Genomic DNA, 22,530 nt, shown 5'->3' on the forward strand with positions numbered 1-22,530 from the left:
GCCCATATCCACCAAGGTATTAACGCAGTTAGTGGAAAAGTTCATATCCATGTCAACAGACCATTTTTTATTGATTAGATGGTAGGAGTAAAAATATAAAGTAATATCAGGAGTATATGATTTGCAACTCTGAGGGCAGTGCTTGTCACTGCAAACAATTTAGCCTTTGTGCAACTAGGTATTGGTGAAAGTTCAAGGGCAGTTTTGCAGGAAAATGTCAACTCAAAGTGTCTGCAGCTGTACAGGGCATTGACAAACACTTGAGTGGAAACTAATAAGTGTAGCTTGATGATTTATGGATGAAGTAATTAAGGAGATATTCTGATGTTAGGTAAGTCAGTAGCAAATCAAGCAGTACTTTCTGAAAAAAATAGCTTTGTCAAGAATGATAAAAAGATGGGATTTGCCTGAATGGCTACTGCCTGACTACTACTAGTGCTGGTCTCACCACAGCTTCATGCTGTTGGAATACAATGCCTCTTTGCATCTTCTCTCACCAGAAGCAAAGCAGTAGCACCAATCCCGAGATGAGAAGCAGGCCTCAGGCTCTTTGATGATTAATAGTCTTGTCCTACATGATGCAAAGGGTCTGTAGGCTTGTTGTAGCCTTTTCCTGGTAGATGTCTTGAATACCAACCAGACCAATCAGGAAGGTCAAACACAGACACTCACTGCCCTATCAGAAACAGTCAGGAATCAATGCACTCTACTCCTTCTCACACCAGAAGTAAACTATGAGCACAAATTCCAAGCTGGTACCTATGAAGTAGTTATTAGGCTTTCCGTTGATCAGCATTCTCCAGAAAATAATGCCCGTATGCTTCTTCTCTCACCAAGTGCAAAACAGAAGGACACATCCCAAGGTGTCTATTGAGATGCAGAATATGGGCTCTCCAATAATTGGTGGTCTTGGAGTAGATGTTGCATATTTTAAAGGTAAGATTGGAAAAACTGGGTTAATATTCTATGAGCTTTCCACTCATGTTCAAATACCCATAGAATAGAAATTACTCTTAACAAAATCAACTGTATTGCCCAGCCACAGACACACCATTGCCAACCTTCATAGAAAATCAACTGGCTGTCTGTCACTGAAAGAGCAACTTTTCTCCTTTTCTCAAAAGTCTATAAACTGCTGCTCCACATGTACCACTGCTCCCCCCAAGGGCAACACTACAGATAAAACAGACCAATGACATATGGAGAGACAGTCAAGAGGAAGGTTTATTGTTTAAAAAGATCCAAGGCTAGATCAAGAGAAAGAGCATTTAGTAAACTAGAACCAGCCACCTGGAATTAACTGCCAATAAGAATCAGACAACAAAACACTCTGGACAGATTCAAAATCACTTTAAAGGGCCACCTGTTTACAACCACCACCAAATGCTTTAGTGATGAGGGCTAATTGTACACTCGCTTTTATGTAAATAATTGCATAAGATGCAAATTATTTTAAGGGACAGATTACAAAAGAGCTGCTCTCAGTGTAAGTCTGCCCTGATTTCAAAAAACCTGTAAGTGACTTACTTCAGTATAAGTTCTGTCTAGAAATAGACTTTCACTTAGGGCCAGATTCCAAAAGACCTGCTTTCAGTGTTAGTGGTCACTTACACTGGCAGCAGGTGTTTTGGAACCAGGCCCCATATATGTAAACAGATATTGCTTCCCTTAATTTGTAATTATTTGTATAGGTTTTCCACTTACTTTCTATTGTATTAACTGTGTACTGATGACTATTAGTGTCATATATTTCCAAATGTGTAAATCGCTATTGCTCTAAACATGTGTTAGATGTCAGTATATGTTCTGCCTTCTTTTGCACAATATTTAACGTATGTTTAATTGTTACTTTATTACTTTATTATTTGAAATGCACTGTTGTGCCCAGTTGTGGCTGAAATGGTCTACTGAAAACTCCTCTTACTTGGTTAACAAACTGAAAAATAAATAAATAAATCTTAATATAATGATGATGATTGGGGAATAGGCTTCATGGAAATTATGCAGTAGCAGGAAGGTGACATATGGAATCCCTTTAAAAAATAAAATGCTGTAGGTGCAGTTTAAAGTAAATACAGAGAAAGAGGGATAAAACAGTGAATTATGCAGAATTATTTTAGAATACAGGTAAAACTGTGACAAATACATTTTCTTCCAGTGCAAACCTAAAGACTTTGCTTGCAACACAGAGCAAATAAAAAGCTGCAAATTTGGAAAGATTATAAGTATTATTTTTCAACCACTAATCATTTTTCTTGTTAATGTTTAGGTACCAGACATGTTCCAACAACGGGGTAGTTGCGGGAATCCAAAGTCGGTATTTTGAGCCTGTTCTGGACCGAGAGTGGCAATTTTACTGCTGCCGGTATAGCAAGAGATGTCCATATGGATGCTGGTGAGTACAAAATATATATCACATATTTTTTGTTTAATTTCTGTGGAATATATTTAATTCTATCTGACTTGCTTTCTCTTACACTAAAAGAAGGAGAATGCTTCTTCTTGCTTTATGTCAAAAATCAATACTCACTCAGATCTCAAGTTCCATCATTTCTCCATTAAAGGACTAGTTTCAGCTCCAATCTTTGACATTTCCTGCTTTCAAATAATCTGATGGTTTACTATCTAGTTCCTGTCCTTCTTAGAGAAGTTGATCTGGAATTGATATGAAATATGTGCAAAAAGAAAAAAGAAATTGCAGTAGCAATACCCTGTGGTTCCCCTGCAGTTTACCAAATGTACATTTGTTTGGCCAATGCAGGGGTGTGATTTAATGTAGATGGTACAGATGTCTGAATGGTGGATATGTCGATGGTCTGGAATGTCGATACAGGTAAATGGGGTTGGGGGGTAAGAGTATATATGTGTGTATGTATGAGCTAGGGTTAGGGTCCAGGATGAGTGAAGGATGGGTGCTGTGTATGTGTTGAGTATTTTACAATAAGGGTAAGGGTTAGCTTGGGGGATAGATGTAGTGTTGTTTGTGAGTGTTTGTGTGTCTAAGTCTGTCTTGTTTAGTGGCAGTGTTATGGGAAGGGTTTAATGACTTTAAGGTGTAGGGTTAGGGTTAGGGGAAGGGGCAGCATTAGGGTTAGGGTTGGCACCCATTACTAAGGTGGTGCAGAGGGGCATCATGAATACCTTTTGTTTTGAGAGATTTATTTGGATGGTAATTTTTGTATTTTTATTGAGATAGTTTCTGTACTTGTGTTTCATGTGTGGTGTGATGCTACTTTTTTATACTGAATATGTGTGGTGGTATTCAACCTTCCTACAAATTCTTTACCAAATTATAATCAACTTTGAAGTTATACAATCAATAAACCACAACAGTTTGCCTATCTGTTTTTGTAGTTTCATTCCTTGCTACATGCAGAAATTCTTGTCCTAAATGCTGCCTTTACACAGTCACACATATTGTGATTACTTTCTTATTTATTGCACTATCTTCTTGAGGTTAAGTCACTATTGCCTTTTGTCCAATTCAAACCACAAAAGAGGATGGATCTTAAGAGACCAGTGTAATCACCAGCATAACAACCACATAAATATATAATACACTAAGACAAATAAAGAAATACAATTGCATGTTTTCTTTATGCACTGAGGTAATTACTACGAGTGACAATTTAGTGACATCAATTTCCTTCAGGCATGTGGCAGACAGTTTAAATATGAAATTCTAATTATCAAATGCTTGCTTTTTACAAATTTTCAGTACAGTTGAAATAGGTAACATTAACAATAAGTATATAGAAATTACAGCTATCAGATTAGATTATGTATACATTCCAGGGCTGTATTATTGATTCAGCAACTTGCCTTCACAGCACCATTAAAGGTGTAATGCAACATGGGTTCCAGGGAGTGTTGTTGAAAATAATAACTTTAATTTTCACAAGTTCATTTCCACACTCTACATTATGCTACATTATGACTAAGTACAGGATATACCATTATGGGATTTATCAGGATGATCCTACAGTGATATGGTTTAATACTGTCAGTGCTATAAGTTCACCTATATATGAGCAAAAATAATGGAATGATTCATGCATAGGTATTGAAAAACATGTCTCAGACAAAATGAACAATAACTTCACATGAACATAAAATACTTCCATGTTTGTTTATATATCACTGATTAGCTCCATAACTTTTCTGGTATACATAAAGTTTGTTCTGCAGTACTGAGCATATTACAGTAAAGCAGTCTTATTTTTGGAAGAAACCACAATTGGCTGAGATGAGAGTTGCTGTCAAGTTAGTCAACATAACGCAGCTGTACTCTTATAAAGCAGGCAGTCCTAAATGCAGCCAGAAAAACTGATGTAAGCATGTAAGTATGTTTGGAAGAGTAACCCTAGTAAGTTCCTTCTGTCTGACAGTTAGAAAGGGATCCTTCTTATATTCATCACAAAATAGCTAGAGATATCTGAATGATACGTGGCTATAACTATCAGCATGCCATATTTTGGAGTACGTGTCTGAAAATAAACTATATGCCTTGTTACTGATTGTAGAAAAAGGAAAATGAGACTCTTAAGCATAACACATATAATCAACAATACATCAGCTGTCAATATTAGTGAGTACATTTATTGCTTAACTCATATCGCAATAGGGACATCACTAATTATGCTGAATACTTTATCAGATATCAACAGTTCTGAACACTTTATACTTTCAAAATTACATTCAGCACACAAAATGTTCCATATTATTTTTCAGTCTGACAAGCCTGCGTGTTGTCAGAGATTCTTTGTACCAATTTAAAATTATTGAATACATGTTGATCTATCAACAGCTGTTTCTTCAGCTGCTGGTAGATTGGAAAAATTATGCAAAACACTTCCGAAATTCACAAAAAGTATTTTTTGCAAGGAGCAAGACCCTCAGCACCTCTTGATGTTGGGCAAAGCTGCCCACACCCCTGAAATTATATATAGCTACTCCAAGATTGCATAGCAGTGCAGAAAAGTCAAACTCCATGTCTCTGAAAGGTGTTTGGCAAAATTTCTTCAGTCTATTACCAGGTAAAGAAATGGCTATCATTAGATCTGCTGACACAAACATTACCTAACTTCCATTTCTGTTCTTCCATATTAATGTACACACCCACTGACAAGGCTGACTGTTCTGCTGTAAGCTGTAAATTGACATATCCAACATCTATTGTGACATGCTAGTCATTTCCAGAGGAGACATTTGGATCCAGTGACGCAGCAGATCAGAAAAGATGCCTTATTGTGTCTCATCCTGCCTGACACTCATCTGACATGATAAATGCCAGTAATGGTGTAACCTTGGCCTTGGTCTGGATTTATTTATTCTAGTCATCATAGTTTCTACCCCTGTCTTGATTCTAACCAACTGAAAGAATGAATGACCTGAGTTCATTCACTTTACCTATTTTGCCTTAACCTTTTAGCTCTTTATCATAGCGGATTCTTCTATCCTTTTGCCTTGAAGAGGCTCTGTTCCAGCTTTACCACAGTAAGCACAACCATATTGGTTTTAAGTATTACATAGTTTCTTAATTGTATTCATTATACACAATATTCAATATATGGTTTCAGTTTTGACATGGTTCCATGATGTAAGTGATTCATTGTCCCTTCCTAATCTCCATGTCTGATCTTCCATATAAGCAGACTGACTACTAAATTTGTCAGTTATGATGCATCCAACTGGGTGCCACACACTGCTTTCTCAAGAGCAGATCTCTCAGGCCCATGGAAACGGCTTCTAGTTCAAGTCTAATTTTATTAAAATGTTTATAAATAACAGGCTTACTTTGACTTGTCTGAGCATTATTTGCACATGTTGCTATTTTCTTGAGAATCTTCTCATAATGTTTTTTGTTTGTCCTATTACTGCTAACTGCTTATTGACTGTGATCCAGATGTTAATGTTAAGTATCCCTTTTCAGGGAGGGGTTATGTTTATCTAGACATTTCCAGTGATGTTCGTGATGAAGGCTAGAGATAGTAATGGTAGACTGCAGCCCAAAGGAGGATTAGGGTATGGACAATGCTGAGCTTCTGTGGACATGAGATGGAGACACTGCACAGTCCCATTGCACATCTGCCCCACAGAATTGAACCACATAACTAGAGGGATGGTGTGGCAAACTGGGGTAGACTAAAAAAGTGAAAAACAAAACAGATGTTGGATAGCACTGACCCCCAGAGGATGCCCTTAGGTTCCACATTAGCAAGTTAAAAAAATATACTTTCATTTTTAAGTCTGTTCCTGGACCAAATGGTGGTGGAAAAGGAATGAGTATTGCTTTCATGTTCTAAGAATGATTATTTTTTCCTTCATATAGGAGAAAACTCAACATGAGAATAAAAGGGTGTGAATCTTCCCATGCAAAATGCTTATTTTAAATTTCTACATATCTGCTTCCTGTTCTTATATTGAACATATGGAGGTATTCAGAAACATTCACTGTGCACTAGCATGTTGCCTTAGTGTAATGCAATCTGCATCTGCTTAGGCAGGTATTAGGACAGGTGTATTGTTAGCAGTCCAATAAAATTACTGCATAGTAAAACAGTGAATCCATGTTACTGGCAGCATTCATGATAATGAATGCAGGGAAAGGTTTGTGTTACTAAAAATTACGTGCGTAGTAACGACTGGTCAGGAGCATAATGAAACACATCACTGCTGCAACTCTGGCGCTGTGATCCAGCAAGCCACACCAGTCTAGCATAATAAAGTGCCTGCACAGTTCATCATATAAATGAAGAGGCAATGGAGAAGGTAGTAAAAGGCAAAAGAGTGGGAAAAGCAAATAGAGAAACACTCATAAGGATAACCATAAGGAATGATAATTGTTGAGGAAGATGTGCATTTTTGGGGAGCATGCTTCCATTTTAGATATATAAAGATAGGAAGGGTAACAAGGATCTTATGTGGGAAAGAATGAAGAAGTAAGAAAGGCAGCAAGGACAGACAGACAAACATAAACTGCAGATACAGACAGGGGCAGGGGACAGTGCAGATACCCAGGACAGCAACAATAAAAGAAGGGCACAGAAAATCCACATGGGAGACAATTGACAATATGGAGATTTGGGCTACAAACAAGGTATGGAGAATGACATACAAGAGAAGGGAACACCAGGATGTGGTATACAGCATGATACAAGTGGCCTGTCTGACTGGCACACAAATGATCTTTCACAGACATCAGTCACCTCTGTGGCTGATGTCATAAGGTGGCTGTTCCTCTCTGGTGGCCTGATGGTCAGGAACATCCAATCACACAACTCTACCAACTGTAACAGGAGGTGCTTCATTGTGAGTAGGTGGGTGACAAACTTCCTGTGTACGTTAGATGCAAACCTTCAAGATCATGGGGAACCCACGGGGGTAGTACTATTATTTCTAGTGTGCAAATAACACTAACTACAGTGAGATCAGTAACTCATTTGAATGTGCTCCACACTGCATTGTATGACATGCTTTTGTAGCTGAAGGTACTCCTGAGACACTGCTGAGTAAGTAAAGTTAGTAGAGTCCTTCAAACCTAAAAAAAAAGCTATCACACATATCTTCTTATGACCTGGTTTTATAATAACAGCTTTTGTCAATCTGTAAGATTGGAGCAGTGGTAGCTGGTAACCTCAAATCAAAGGGGGGCCGTAGGAGACAGCTGAATGAGTGGGGTCAGCTAGAAAGGGATGTGGCCAAGTAGAAAGGGGTGAAGCTATGTTACTGAAATACTCATTAACTCAATTAGTTTGCATTCATCTTAAAATACAGACAAAAAAGTGTCACAGTTTTGCAAAGATATAATTACAACAACAGCAAACAGCAGGGCAATTTGTTTAATTCACACCCAGCCCCAATTCCCATTGCCTACCCCACCCACAGTATCTGATTTGATCTTGCGAGGTTAAAAACAAAAACAACAACAAAAAAAAGGTAATGCTGTTATTAAGGTAAGTATTCTTTTTTTCACATCAACAACTCTCAGTTCAGAGCTTATGGTTGATCTTACTTCACTCAAATGCACATTAGTCTTGCAAAGCAAGTAGGAAATGCAATCATTCCATTTGCACATAAGCATTGCCCCATCCCAACTGCCTACCCAGAGAATCTGTTTTGAGCCTACAAGGTTTAAAATAATGAAAATAAAAGACCACGGTTACATTACTGTATTTCTTTCACATCACATAGCCAAGAACTTGCATGTGATCTTACTTCAGTTCACCCATACACACTATACTCATGCAAAAGTAGAGTTTGTTTTAACAACAAAACATTGATAAGCCATCCTAATTTATCTTGACTAAAATTGCAAAAATATTAGGTTAAAAAAAAACAGATGTCATCCACAAATAGTTCTCCAGAACACACTGCATACCTAGTATCTCTTTTGACTCCTGTCCTGCCAGGATATTATATTAAAAAAAAGCAAGTCTTCAATAGCCCAAAAATATATTGATCACTAGCATCTGGTTAACCCTCCCAGAGTATTATGTTAAAGAAAGAAACTCATCAGCAGTCCTCAAAACACATTGCCTCCTTAGTATCTGCTTAACCCTGCAGGGATATTATATTAAAAAAGAAAGAAAGAAAGAAAGACAGTCGTCAACAGCCTCCAAACACATAGACCACTAGCATCTGGTTGGCCCTGCCAGTGTATTAAGTTGAAAAAAAGAAAATCAGCAACAGTCCCCAAAACACATTGCCTCCCTAGTATCTGGTTAACCCTGCCAGAATATTATATTAAAAAATAAAAAAACAAAGTCATCAACAGCTCCCAAAATGTGTACACCACCTACTAGTATCTGGTTAACCCTGCCGGAATATTATATTAAACAAATAAAAAACAAAATCATTAACAGCTCCCAAAATGTATACACCACCTACTAGTATCTGGTTAACCCTGCCAGAATATTATATTAAACAAATAAAAAACAAAGTCATCAACAGCTCCCAAAACGCATACACCACCTACTAGTATCTGGTTAACCCTGCCAGAATATTATATTAAACAAATAAAAAACAAAGTAATCAACAGCTCCCAAAATGTATACACCACCTACTAGTATCTGGTTAACCCTGCCAGAATATTATATTAAACAAATAAAAAACAAAGTCATCAACAGCTCCCAAAATGTATACACCACCTACTAGTATCTGGTTAACCCTGCCAGAATATTATATTAAACAAATAAAAAACAAAGTCATCAACAGCTCCCAAAATGTATACACCACCTACTAGTATCTGGTTAACCCTGCCAGAATATTATATTAAACAAATAAAAAACAAAGTCATCAACAGCTCCCAAAATGTATACACCACCTACTAGTATCTGGTTAACCCTGCCAGAATATTATATTAAACAAATAAAAAACAAAGTCATCAACAGCTCCCAAAATGTATACACCACCTACTAGTATCTGGTTAACCCTGCCAGAATATTATATTAAACAAATAAAAAACAAAGTCATCAACAGCTCCCAAAATGTATACACCACCTACTAGTATCTGGTTAACCCTGCCAGAATATTATATTAAACAAATAAAAAACAAAGTAATCAACAGCTCCCAAAATGTATACACCACCTACTAGTATCTGGTTAACCCTGCCAGAATATTATATTAAACAAATAAAAAACAAAGTCATCAACAGCTCCCAAAATGTATACACCACCTACTAGTATCTGGTTAACCCTGCCAGAATATTATATTAAACAAATAAAAAACAAAGTCATCAACAGCTCCCAAAATGTATACACCACCTACTAGTATCTGGTTAACCCTGCCAGAATATTATATTAAACAAATAAAAAACAAAGTCATCAACAGCTCCCAAAATGTATACACCACCTACTAGCATCTGGTTAACCCTGCCAGAATATTATATTAAACAAATAAAAACAAAGTCATCAACAGCTCCCAAAATGTATACACCACCTACTAGTATCTGGTTAACCCTGCCAGAATATTATATTAAACAAATAAAAACAAAGTCATCAACAGCTCCCAAAATGTATACACCACCTACTAGTATCTGGTTAACCCTGCCAGAATATTATATTAAACAAATAAAAAACAAAGTCATCAACAGCTCCCAAAATGTATACACCACCTACTAGTATCTGGTTAACCCTGCCAGAATATTATATTAAACAAATAAAAAACAAAGTCATCAACAGCTCCCAAAATGTATACACCACCTACTAGCATCTGGTTAACCCTGCCAGAATATTATATTAAACAAATAAAAAACAAAGTCATCAACAGCTCCCAAAATGTATACACCACCTACTAATATCTGGTTGACCATGCCAGAATATTGATAGAAAAACATCACAAACAGCCATGAAAACAGCCAGCTCACTGCAGATTCGGTCTTCTACTGCTATCTGATTGAACCTGCCAGACTCCAGGGCCAGGATGTCAGAAAGAATATTTAAATTCTGCTGCACCATTTAAAAAGTATCTGGTCAACCCTGCCAAGAAAATAATTAAATACAGAAATGATCTGGTAGACCCTAGCTACCAGGAAAAAAAAATGCAGAAATTATCTGGTTGGCACTGCCAAAAAAAAAAAATCACTCAGAACTTAATTACTGCTTTTTTTTTTTAAAGGGGAATAACTTCAAAAAAAATCCCTCCTTGCCAAATAATCCTTGGCTTCTCTTACCTAAAAGTAATCTGATTGATGGACAAACAAATTCAATGTTTTCATATTTTTTTTTCTCCTGCTCCCTCAGTCATCCATCTCTCTCACTCTCTCCCTCGCAAATTAACTGTGTTAAAGTGTGGGAAGACAACACAAGAGCAACAGAACTAATCAACAGCCTCAGTACTCAGATTACATGACATGGCTGCTGATTTAACAGTCCAGTCAGGATCTAATTTACCCATGAACCTATAATCTGGGAACCTTACATGTTCTCAAATTCAAGAACTGAAAGTTGAGTTCTCAAAACTGTGAAGTTTACGTGTGATCAGGGTAATATAAATTGTATCTTGGAGAATTCCCTTGTTTTAGTTTTTTTTTTTTGTTTTAGAACTACAGTAATCTTGGATACACAAACAGAGGGAAAGAACAATCACACAGCACCAGCTCTACCACTGCACACATAGAAACTACACTGACAATGATTTCCTGTAAAAAAATAGGGATCAGAGAATTTAACATCAGGTTTCTGAACTTGACAACAAGGAGCCTCATCCATAAAATCTTGATGAGAGAATAAAGAAGCCCACAATAATATCAGAAATTAAACTGTTTATTTAAGAATGCTTGTAATTGTGTTTATTAATCTAGCTGCAGCCAGTGATGTCAAATCAGATTTACATGCCACTGACTGTGAATAATAATAATAATAATAATAATAATAATAATAATAATAATAATAATAATAATATAATGAGGCAAAAGGAAAAAACAACCAAAACAAGTGACAGTAACAAAACATTTGGTCTTTGGGTTAAGCAAATTTTGAAACCTGACCATGTAGCCAGATAGCAGCCATTAAAATCAGCAACAGTGGAAAATTAAAAGAAAAAGAAAATCTGCTAGTTAACTCAGCAAGTTAAGCAATGTGTAGCATGTTCTAGAAGACAAAGCAAAGTAGGTTAATAATTCATTAAATATTTTATTTTTTAAAATGTTAATCTTTTTCCATTTTTTCACAGCTGGGTGGGGGGGCTGTAGTCCTGCAGTCAGATGGTACGAGACGTCCCTGGTTTGGAGTTCACGTCTATCCATCTGTTGATCCATTCATCTATCCCACCATCTATCTATCCATCCATCCATTTACTCAATTATCTATCCATTTAGCCATCTATTCATATGGTGGACTGCTTGCCTTGCTGATGGTCACACTGATATAAGATTAGCTTGAGAGCATATTAATGCTTGTCAGTATGGTAGCAGTCATGCATTAGATATTGTCTCATATATTTTATGATCAACAGATAAAAAATGCTAAGCATTCAATGCAGTGCAGAGTTTACAGTTACAGAAATCAGATCTTAAAATAGTTTCACTGTTAAGTTGCCCTGGTTATCGAAAATTATTCGGCTCTTGTCATACAGTTAAACAATACCTAAATCTTCCTGAGTGCCACATCTGAACCATGGAGTGATGTAACTTTAATTCAAGTTCTGTGTTTTCATTAGTGCAGTTCCATCTCAAGCATGTTTAAAATGGTATAGAGTCCCTTGGCAAAGACCACAGATGACAGAAGAGTGTAATGATCGAAGGACCGTTTTTAAATTTTTATATGTTGGACTATCTATTAAACAAATCTGTGTGCCTGTGTGTGTGTGTGTGTGTGTGTGTGTGTGTGTGTGTGTGTGTGTGTGTGTGTGTTTGCAATTTAGTCTCATTTTACAGATATTGTTTTTCAATCAAGATGGCTGTGATCCAGATTTTGCATTTTTCTGCATGCAGCAGCTTTGAAATTACTCATGTTAAGTCTAGTGATGCGCAAAGATCTGTCCCTTCATTTGACAGTCTAGAAGGTCTGACTCTCCTATACAGTGAAGAATTTGCTGTCTTTGCTCATTCACATACAGTTTTCTGATGCTGTGGGTGTCAACACCGGGATAAACAAACTGGCTTTATGTATAAAACATTTTCTGTCATAAATATATTTTAAGTTAATAATAATGGAAATTACATGAAAAGCTAACTGCAAAAATAACTAAAGATACAACTTTTAAGGCAGACTAGAGAATTAGGTCTTGATAATCATTTGCAAATATTAATAAAGCAAACTTTGAAATTAATTAGATCTTGATAATCATTTGCAAATATTAGTAAAGCAAACTTTGAAATTACATCTTTCCAATTTTCTGTGCCCTTTAAAGATCTATATCCAAAAGTAGATTGATGCTTCCCCTACAAATGCTCAAGTTTAATTCAGGTAAAGAAGCTTTAGGGAGCTAGGGCTAGGGGAATTCTAGGGAAGTCGAGATTTGGTGTGTCACCTACAACCCCCTAACTATATATACTAACTCTAGGATCTCACTACAGTGGGGAAAAGGGCATATATGTTTTATTTGTCCAGCAGTACTTACATTCAGTGAAATGTGATGCAGTGAAATGAGTTTTCAGTGATTTGAGCTTTCAGGGGATTTTTGATGGTGAATTGAAATTCAGTGAAATGAGTTTTCAGTGAATGAAAGTAGGCCCATATCTATCTATCTATATATATATATATATATATATATATATATATATATATATATATATATATATATGCCCATATCTCTCTATATATATATATATATATATATATATATATATATATATATATATATATATATATATATATATATATATATATATATATATATATATATATACACACATATATATATATATATATATATCTATATATATATATCTTCTTTTGGCTGTTCCTGTTAGGGGTCGCCACAGCAGATCGTCTGTTTCCATTTCTTCCTGTCCTCTGCTTCATGCTCTTTTACACCAACCGCCTGCATGTCCTCTCTCACTACATCCATAAACCTTATCTTAGGCCTTCCTCTTTTCCTCTTACCTGGCAGCTCAATCCTTAGCATTCTTTTCCCAATATACCCAGCATCCCTCCTCAGCACATGTCCAAACCAACGCCATCTTGCCTCTCTTGCTTTGGATTCAAACTGTCCAACCTGAGCTGACCCTCTAATATACTGATTCCTAATCTTGTCCATTCTAGTCACACCCAATGCAAATCTTAACATCTTTAACTCTGCCACATCCAGCTCTGACTCCTGCCTTTTTGTCAATGCCACCGTCTCCAACCCATATAATATAGCTGGTCTCACTACCCTCTTGTAGACCTTCCCTTTCACTCTTACTGGTACCTGTCTGTCACAAATCACTCCTGACACTCTTCTCCACCCATTCCACCCTGCCTGTACTCTCTTTTTCACCTCTCTTCCACACTCACCATTACTCTGAACTGTTGATCCCAAGTACTTAAACTCATCCACCTTTACCAACTCTACTCCCTGCATCCTCACCATTCCTCTACCCTCCCTCTCATTTGCTCACATATATTTTGTTTTAGCCCTGCTGAGCTGCATTCCTCTCCTCTCTAAAGCATATCTCCACCTCTCCAGGGTCTTCTCAACCTGGTCCCTACTCTCACTACATATCACAATGTCATCTGCAAACATCATAGTCCACGGGGACTCCTGTCTGATCTCGTCTGTCAACCTGTCCTTCACCAGTACAAATAAGAAAGGGCTCAGAGCTGATCCTTGATGTAATCCCACCTCCACCTTAAACATATCTGTCACTCCCACTCCAGTCCTCACCAATGTCACACTACCCTCGTACACATCCTGTACAACTCTTACATACTTCTCTGCCACTCCCGACTTCCTCATACAATACCACAACTCCTCTCTAGGCACCCTGTCATATGCTTTCTCTAAGTCCACAAAGGGACGATGCAACTCCTTCTGACCTTCTCTGTATTTCTCCAACAACACTCTCAGAGCAAACATTGCATCTGTAGTGCTCTTTCCTGGCATGAAACCATACTGCTGATCACTAATCATCACCTCCCTTCTTAACCTAGCTTCCACTACTCTTTCTCATAACTTCACGCTGTGACTGATCAGTTTTATCCCACTGTAGTTACTGCAGCTCTGCACATCACCCTTATTCTTAAAGATAGGTACCAAAACACTTTTTATCCACTCCTTAGGCATCCTCTGTCTTTCCAAAATTTCATTAAACAATCTGGTTAAAAATTCCACTGCCATTTCTCCTAAGCACCTCCATGCTTCCACTGGTATGTCATCTGGGCCAACAGCATTACCATTCTTCATCCTCTTCATAGCTGTCCTTACTTCCTCGTTGCTAATCTGTTTTACTTCCTGATTCACTATCCCCACATCATCCAACCTTCTCTCTCTCTCATTCTCTTCATTCATCAGCCCTTCAAAGTACTCTTTCCATGTACTCAACACACTCTCCTCACTTGTGAGTACATTTCCCTCACTTTCCTTTCTAACCCTTACCTGCTGCACATCTTTCCCAGCTCTGTCCCCCTGTCTAGCCAATCGGTACAGGTCCTTTTCTCCCTCTTTAGTGTCCAGTCTCGCATACAACTCTCCATATGTCTTATCCTTAGCCTTCGCCACCTCTCTCTTTGCCATGCACCTCATCTCCTTATACTCATGTCTACTTTCTTCATCTCTTTGACAATCCCACTTCTTCTTTGCCATATATATATATATATATATATATATATATCGCATATAGTATAACTGCCTTTACTGGTTCATGGCAATGGCATAATTGTAAAGTCTGAAGAGAAAAATGCTCTGCGATCAGTTAATTTAAAGTTAATTTGCATTACTGCAAGGAGGTGGAAAAAATTGACCTTTACTGCTTGCAGGCTTGCAAAACTAGAACATTTTCTGAAAAGACTAGTGCAAACTGTTTCATTGCTTATAGGATGGCATAAAGATATTTAAAAAAAGGGTTTAAGTTTCGTATAGAAAAACAACTTTATAAAGAAATTGGATTAGCTCATTTGTTTGAGGTGATTATTTCTGTAGATTTTTAACAGTAAAACCATTCTTTATTTTTCATTCTTGTTTCAAAATCTTAGCAGGGGATTCATAAAAGTTACAGTGAGATGCACAGAATTTGTATATTTTGATGAAAACTTTTTGAATTCATAGACAACCCTACCACAGTGCTTTTGCATGAAGACAAGCAGCACCATGGTGGGCTGTGTCCGTGACCATGCTAAATACTAATGAAGCTTTCTGTGTGAAAGGGATATGCTAATTAGTCATGTGATCTCTCTCTCTCTCTCTCTCTCTCTCTCTCTCCCCCCCCCCCCCTGCAGTTGTCTCAGGGAAGGCTCTTACTTGTCATGCTAGCCCACTGAGGTAAAGGTAAGTACTAGGGAGTTTATTGCTGAGGTAGGATTAGCAGGTGTTATTGTGAGTGTGCAGACCCCATATACTGGAAGAGAAAATGATGTAAAATTAAAGCCAGGACAAGAAAAAAAATGTTGGTTAATAGTATTCTATTCTATGCCATATGTAGAATGTAGAAAAGGAAATGGTTTATAAAACAAGAGAGGATACTGTTTAATAAATCTTTACAGGCAAGTAGTATTTGAAAAGGTAAGAACAGTTTTGTAGAGGAAAGAAAGAATGGATAAAAGGACAGATAGAGGATGAGGTCTGTAAGTAGGAGAAATCTGAAAGATGAGAATTGAAAGAGTGAGATATGAGGAGGAGACAGTCAAGATATTACCATACGGAGTGAGGCTGAGTTGAAGTATTGGGTTCTTTATGCATTTGTAAGACTATAATAACCTGGAGATCCTCAGTGATATATTCTATGTGTACTTTTCAGACTAGCCTGAAGATGCAGAGGTACATAAGCAAGCATCCATGAGATGCTGTCTGAGATGGCACTAAATGTCATTACATTGCTAATGTGCCTCAGGTGAGCTGAGAGGGAATTTCATTTATTTGATATGCAGATTGAATATAGGGAATCACCTGCAGTGCTTGTTGACTTAGCTATTTGGACCTATGGATTTTTGGGGGAGAGTACCTTTCTATTTTGAAAGTATGGATGTATGACAGTGTTTAATGCTGGGTATTTTTCAAGGTAGTGAAGTAGTCTGCATGTTTTCAATAATTTTAAGTGAGCCAGTGTATGTGTCAGTTCAAGTTAATTTGGCTGTTTTAGAGTAAGGCAATGGTGAGTTCTATAGTGCTGGTTTGTTGAAAATGTTTCTACTTTGTTAAAACATTGCTCAGGGTTATTTGACAGAACTGAGTTTAGGTTTGAAAAGACTGGGAAGTGATAGAAGTACGTTAGCAGTAGCTATGTCTTTTCTGGACAGATCAGTGAGGGATAGTTTTAGTCTATACATGGAGTGTAGTTTGATGTGATTTTTTTATTACTTGAAGAATATGATGACTGAATTGCATCTGGTTATCTTTGGTCATGCCTAGCAATTTGGTGTGTGTAACCATTTCTGTTTTTTGTGAAGAGATTTTTGTGATAGTTGTCTGGGATTCTATAGAATGTGTTTACTCTTCTGGAGTTAAAGAGAAGTTGTTAGTTGTCCAGCAAGGGTTCTATGGAGGAGAATGATTACTGAGTGATTTCTTGTAGTACTGGAAGGGTCTTGGCTGCACAGATGAGAACTGAGTCATCTGTGTGTTGTTTAAATGTGGGATGATTTAAGAAAGTGTGCAAGTCATTTATGAATAGGTTAAATGGATGGCAGCCAAATATAGATCCTTAGGGAAGACTTACTGAAACAGGTAAGAATGAAGAGAAAGCATTATGTGATGTCACTGCCTATTCTCTGTCTGCTAGGTAGCTGTGGAATCAATGACACAAAGATATATCAAGACCAAAGTCTGCCATCAGCTCTTCCTCTGCAGTACAGTTTTAGCTCAGTGTTACTGCCTGTAAAGGAGTAACTAAGGGAAAATCTGCCTCTTAGAAATCTGGCACTGCAACTTCCCACTAAGAGTCATTTATATAAGGGTTTGATTATAGCTTGTGATAGGAAAAGTGGGCATCCATCATTATATTCTTTGGTTTATTATAACATTTGGGATTTAGGGCATTGATACATAGCTAAAATATGTCCTAGCTGTCTTCTTTGTCTCATGCAAAGCAGTATAATTATGTCTGGTTTGTGCTATGTGATGCATGAGTATATGGCTTTTCACTCTAGGTATAAGTTTACTTTGCAACTTTTCAGAGTATTAATTTTGGTATGAAGATGGCTACAACTTTGTCCATTAATCTGAATCATTTACACTGTCCATCAGCTTTTGTTAAATTCACCTTCTAGCAGAGCTATTTCCATATCAGTGGAGGTTAAATACCTGGAATTAGTCATGTTTGTGTGTGTGTGTGTGTGTGTGTGTGTGTGTGTGTATGTAAATGGAGTAAGCGGAGATTGCCATTACTATTCAGGAAACATTATTGTCAGTGATTTGTGTGTGTGTGTGTGTGTGTGTGTGTGTGTGTGTGTGTGTGTGTGTGTGTGTGTGTGTGTGTGTGTGTGTGTGTTGGATAGCATGCATGTACAAGTGCAACATATTGCTTTACTCAGATCTTCTCTGATAGGCAGCATGCAAATGACTAAAACTTGAAAGAGATCTTTTGGCACATGTAATTACAACTGAAATAGATTGCTACAGTGTTAAGTAGTGATCATTTAAATCACTGACCATAGCCCACTGGATATATTTGGACTGATGGTTTATTCTGCTCAGTGTCCTATGGCTATGCAATTAAGCCTCCCAATGTTTCTGCTGGTAGTATAGGTTCTCTAAACATAATTTCATTGATAATTGCCATAAGACTGCAAATAATTGATAGTGCACTTCTGCTGCCCTAAGGTTAACAAAGCATCTGACCAATGAAATTTTAGCAGTAATAGTGAAGATTCTGTAGTCTGATCATTAATAATTTTTAAAGCACTGCATTTTCCCTTTTTTATATTATATTGATAACATTTCAGAAAGTACTTCTATTGGTGAATTGTAGTTTGCTCTCTCTCTCTCTTTCTCTCTCCCCTTCTCTCTTTCTTTCTATATATGTCTGTCTCTTTCTCTCTTTCTTATGTTTGCTGACACATGCTACTTTAGAAACACAAAAACACCATGTATTTCTTTAGCTGCACTAAAAATATAAACCACAATATTGCAGTTAGGTAATTGTATCATACTAATGGGTTGCATGTTATTACTTAATAAATGTTTTCCCTGGATATCTTCATAGGAAATGACTGATAATTGGGGTTAATTTGCTTTGCCAGAATTAACTTTTAAGGTGACCACAGATTAAAAATGGTAATTTCATACAGTACATATCCCAGGGATTTTGCCATGAATTTACATACTGCGAATATCATGTCCAAGATATTCTTTCTGCAGAATGAGCACAGTTTAGTTATGTAAAGGAAGTACCGAAGCATAGTTAAGATTCAGTTATGTGGAAGTTATGTACAAGTATCGCACAGATTAAAGACAACTTTTTTGTAAGCTGATATTAATAATGCATTTAATAAATTCAAATGGCAGAAACGTACTTCTGCATAATGATATATGTCACTCACTAAAACTTCATAATTGCGTTTCTTTTTTTTTTTCTCGAAACTTTTTTTTATTTTTCAAATACATTTTAATGAATTCCATAGTATTTATACATAGCATCTTAAATAACTATGTACAATATTTACATTAGCCTGACACTATAACAGACCTTAATGTATATAGTTACTTTATAAGTATGTCCAATCCATTATCAGAGTGTTTGATCAATTATTGTATAGTGTCAATCAACAATAAGACTTCCCCAAGGGTTGTTGATAAATGGCTTTGGATAAATTCTTAGTTCTTTAATTTTAATTTCCAATAATACTGTGGTCTTCAGTAGGCTGTAGAAGTCTTCCAAAATTGCTATTGTGTTTGTATTCCATCTTCTTGTTATACACTTCCTTGAAATCGCAAGTATAGTCCATACTAGATACATGCTTGACCTATTCAAATGAGGACCTCCGTTCACATTTAATAATACAAGAGCTTTAGTTAAATAAAATGATTAATTAAACAAAGCTTGTAGAAAGTTATTAATACCATTCCAAAATGGCTTAATTTTAACATAATCAAAGAAAATGTGATTCCAATCTGCATTGTGTACTTGCTCACATCTCCAACATATTCCTTTTATGGAATAACTAATTTTACTGATTCTGTGTGGGGTTAAGAATGTTCTGTGCAAGCATTATTAATTAAAAACTTTCCAGTATTGTGTAAAGAATGTATATTTTATCGATAATAAGATATTTGTTTTAATATCTTCAGTTAACTGTATTGAGTGTCCTTTTGTTATATATTTCCAGTATGAGGTTTTGGGCGTTGTTTTATAGTTTATCAATATTTTGGAAAATTTAGGAATACTGTTTCCCATGTCAAAGTCATTATATAAGATTTCATATATGTATTTCGTAAATTTAGGAATTTCTTTAAATGAAGAATTGTTAATTATTCTACTTAAATATTGCGAATATGACAGAATACTCTGTAAGGTTAGCCAGTCCTGTTGTGGAGTTTTGTATGTTGTTTTTGTTACTTGCATATCTAAAACTTTTAGTTCTTTGATACGTTGGAGCCAATAAACCAATCCTTTCTGTTCCCAGGAATTAATAATTTCTCTATATATTTTATGTGGAAAGTTCTTTGTGATTATAAATGGTGGTAAAATATCAAATCAGATTTTTAAATCTATATCTGTATCAATAATTTTCCTAAATGAGTCATTGTAAAAATTAATCATACGAGTTTTAGTGGGTTTAGTTATGTTATATTGCATACTAATACATAATATGTGCTGTGGCAAATTGTTTTTATCTATTATTTGACATTTTTTTTTTTGTAAATCAAATTAATTTATTGATATTACAGTTAGTAATTCCTTGCAATTTTCAGAGTAATTTGGACTTATCCAATCTGAGATTGTTTTAGATATTGATGTTTATGTATGTTTCTATATCAGGAAAGTTTAATCCTCCCTGTTTCCATAGTCTGATGTATTAAAGCTATTATGTTTCTTTTGGGAAACCATAAAACTTTTATTAGGCATGAATTTATTTCTTTAAGTATATTCCTTTCTGGTAACAGTTGTATTGCCAAGGCTATATATAGGATCTTGGGCAGTAAAACCATTTTTATTAACTGTAGTCTACCTTCAAATGTTAATATTATTTTATTCCATTTTTCTACAGAGATTTTAATTGTATTAATGATATTATTGTAGTATTTTGAGACTAATTCATTATTATCCTTGCATAACTCAATTCCTAGATATTTTAAGGTAGATTCTTATTTCACTATAATGTGGTCCTCCTTAGTCTGCAGTTCTTTTTTTTAAATAAAAATTTCAATTTTGATTTATTGAAATGGAGTCCTGAATTCATGTGAAATATGTCACTTAATATATCTAATTATTCTAATGTCTCTTTTGTATTAGATAATGTTAGTAATATACCATCAGCAAGTAGCATTACTTTAGAACTGTATTGTTCATAAACATCTATTCCTTTGATTTTTATATTGTTACAAATTGAATCTGCCAATATTTCAGTAGCCAGAGCAAATAGAATCGGTGACATGGGACATCCTTGTTTAGTGCCTTTTGTTATATGTATAGATTCAGAGGTAAAAGGACCTAACTTGACAAATGCTAAATTGTTTGTATATATATTCTTTAGGAGATGAACAAAGGATGCAGGAAATTCAAATAGTATTAGGATTTTGAATAAATAGTCTCAATTAAGGAAATTAAAGGCTTTCTATATATCTAAGCCAATTATGAGTGTTTCTTTATTTTCTTTATTAACATAATCTATAAGAGAAGTTATACTTTTAATATTGTCATGTGTGTGTCTATGATATATAAATCCAGTCTGATCATTATTTATTGTTTTGGATAGTGGTATTTTCATTCTGTTAGTTAATATTGTCATAAATATCTTATAGTCATTATTTAATAATGATATAGGTCTATATGTGGTATACTGGTTTAGGGGTTTGTTTTCCTTTACGATTGGTGTGATTAAGGAATATCTCCAAGACAGTGGTATTAAAGCTAGTGACTGAATTTCTAATAGAGTTTTATGGAAGAAGAATAGTATCTTTGAAGGAAAATGTTTATATATCTCCATAAGTATGCCATCTATACCTGTTTTTACCCTCTTTTATTGTATCTGTAATTTCTTTGTAAGATATGGGTGCTTGCAGATCTAGTTTGAATTATTTTTCATATTAGAACATTTTTCATCTAGATTTACTTGATCCATATGTATATTTTCTTTTTGGAAATGTTCCATATAGTGATTTCTATAGGCATCAAGAATGTCACCTATATCTGAGACATTTTTACCTTTCTTTTCATGGAAGATACTTTTAATGTTATTAGCTTTTGATTGTATTTTGAGTCTTGTGGATAAATTATGTAGATATTTGGGAGAAGTGGCCAGGGTGTTAGTTTTTAGTTTTTCTAAGGCTAAACTAGTTTTATGTGTTAGAATTTCATTGTATTTATTGTTTAATACTTCTACTTTCTTTTTTATTTCCAAATTATTTTGAAATTTTCAGCTTTTACTGACAAAAGTTTGGATTGTAGATCTAATAATTCAGAATCCCATTCTCTGATTTTTTTTTATACCAAGTTAAGGCTTTACCATATATGTAAGTTTTTAATGAGTCCCATATCATTATTTTATTTATCTCTGTGGTGTAATTAATATCTAAGAAGAACTGTAGTTCAGATAATAACCAGGGTTTGAACTCTTTAATTTTAGTTATGTATGCTGGAATTCTGGAGTTAAAGATTAATGGTTTGTACCCATTTTGAAGTTTTAGTATCAATGAATTGTGGTCTGAAAAGGGGCAGGGAGTAATTGAAAAATTAATGATTTTAGAGTGTAAGTCATGGGGCAACAAATATATTATCTATTCTAGTTTGG

The 22,530-nt window shown here is 35.6% G+C and overlaps 1 protein-coding gene across 1 annotated transcript in view; it reads left to right on the forward strand.

Moving 5' to 3' along the window:
• DPT (dermatopontin) overlaps positions 1-22,530 on the forward strand; it is a 162,749-nt gene that overhangs the window by 98,699 nt on the left and 41,520 nt on the right. The window contains exon 2 of the mRNA XM_044072356.1: positions 2,270-2,395. Within this exon, the coding sequence (XP_043928291.1) occupies positions 2,270-2,395 (126 nt within the window). The remainder of the gene's footprint in view (positions 1-2,269; positions 2,396-22,530) is intronic.

Source organism: Protopterus annectens, chromosome 5.part0, assembly GCF_019279795.1.
Source record: "Protopterus annectens isolate FY-2018-M chromosome 5.part0, PAN1.0, whole genome shotgun sequence".
In the NCBI taxonomy this organism is placed as follows: Eukaryota; Metazoa; Chordata; order Ceratodontiformes; family Protopteridae; genus Protopterus; species Protopterus annectens.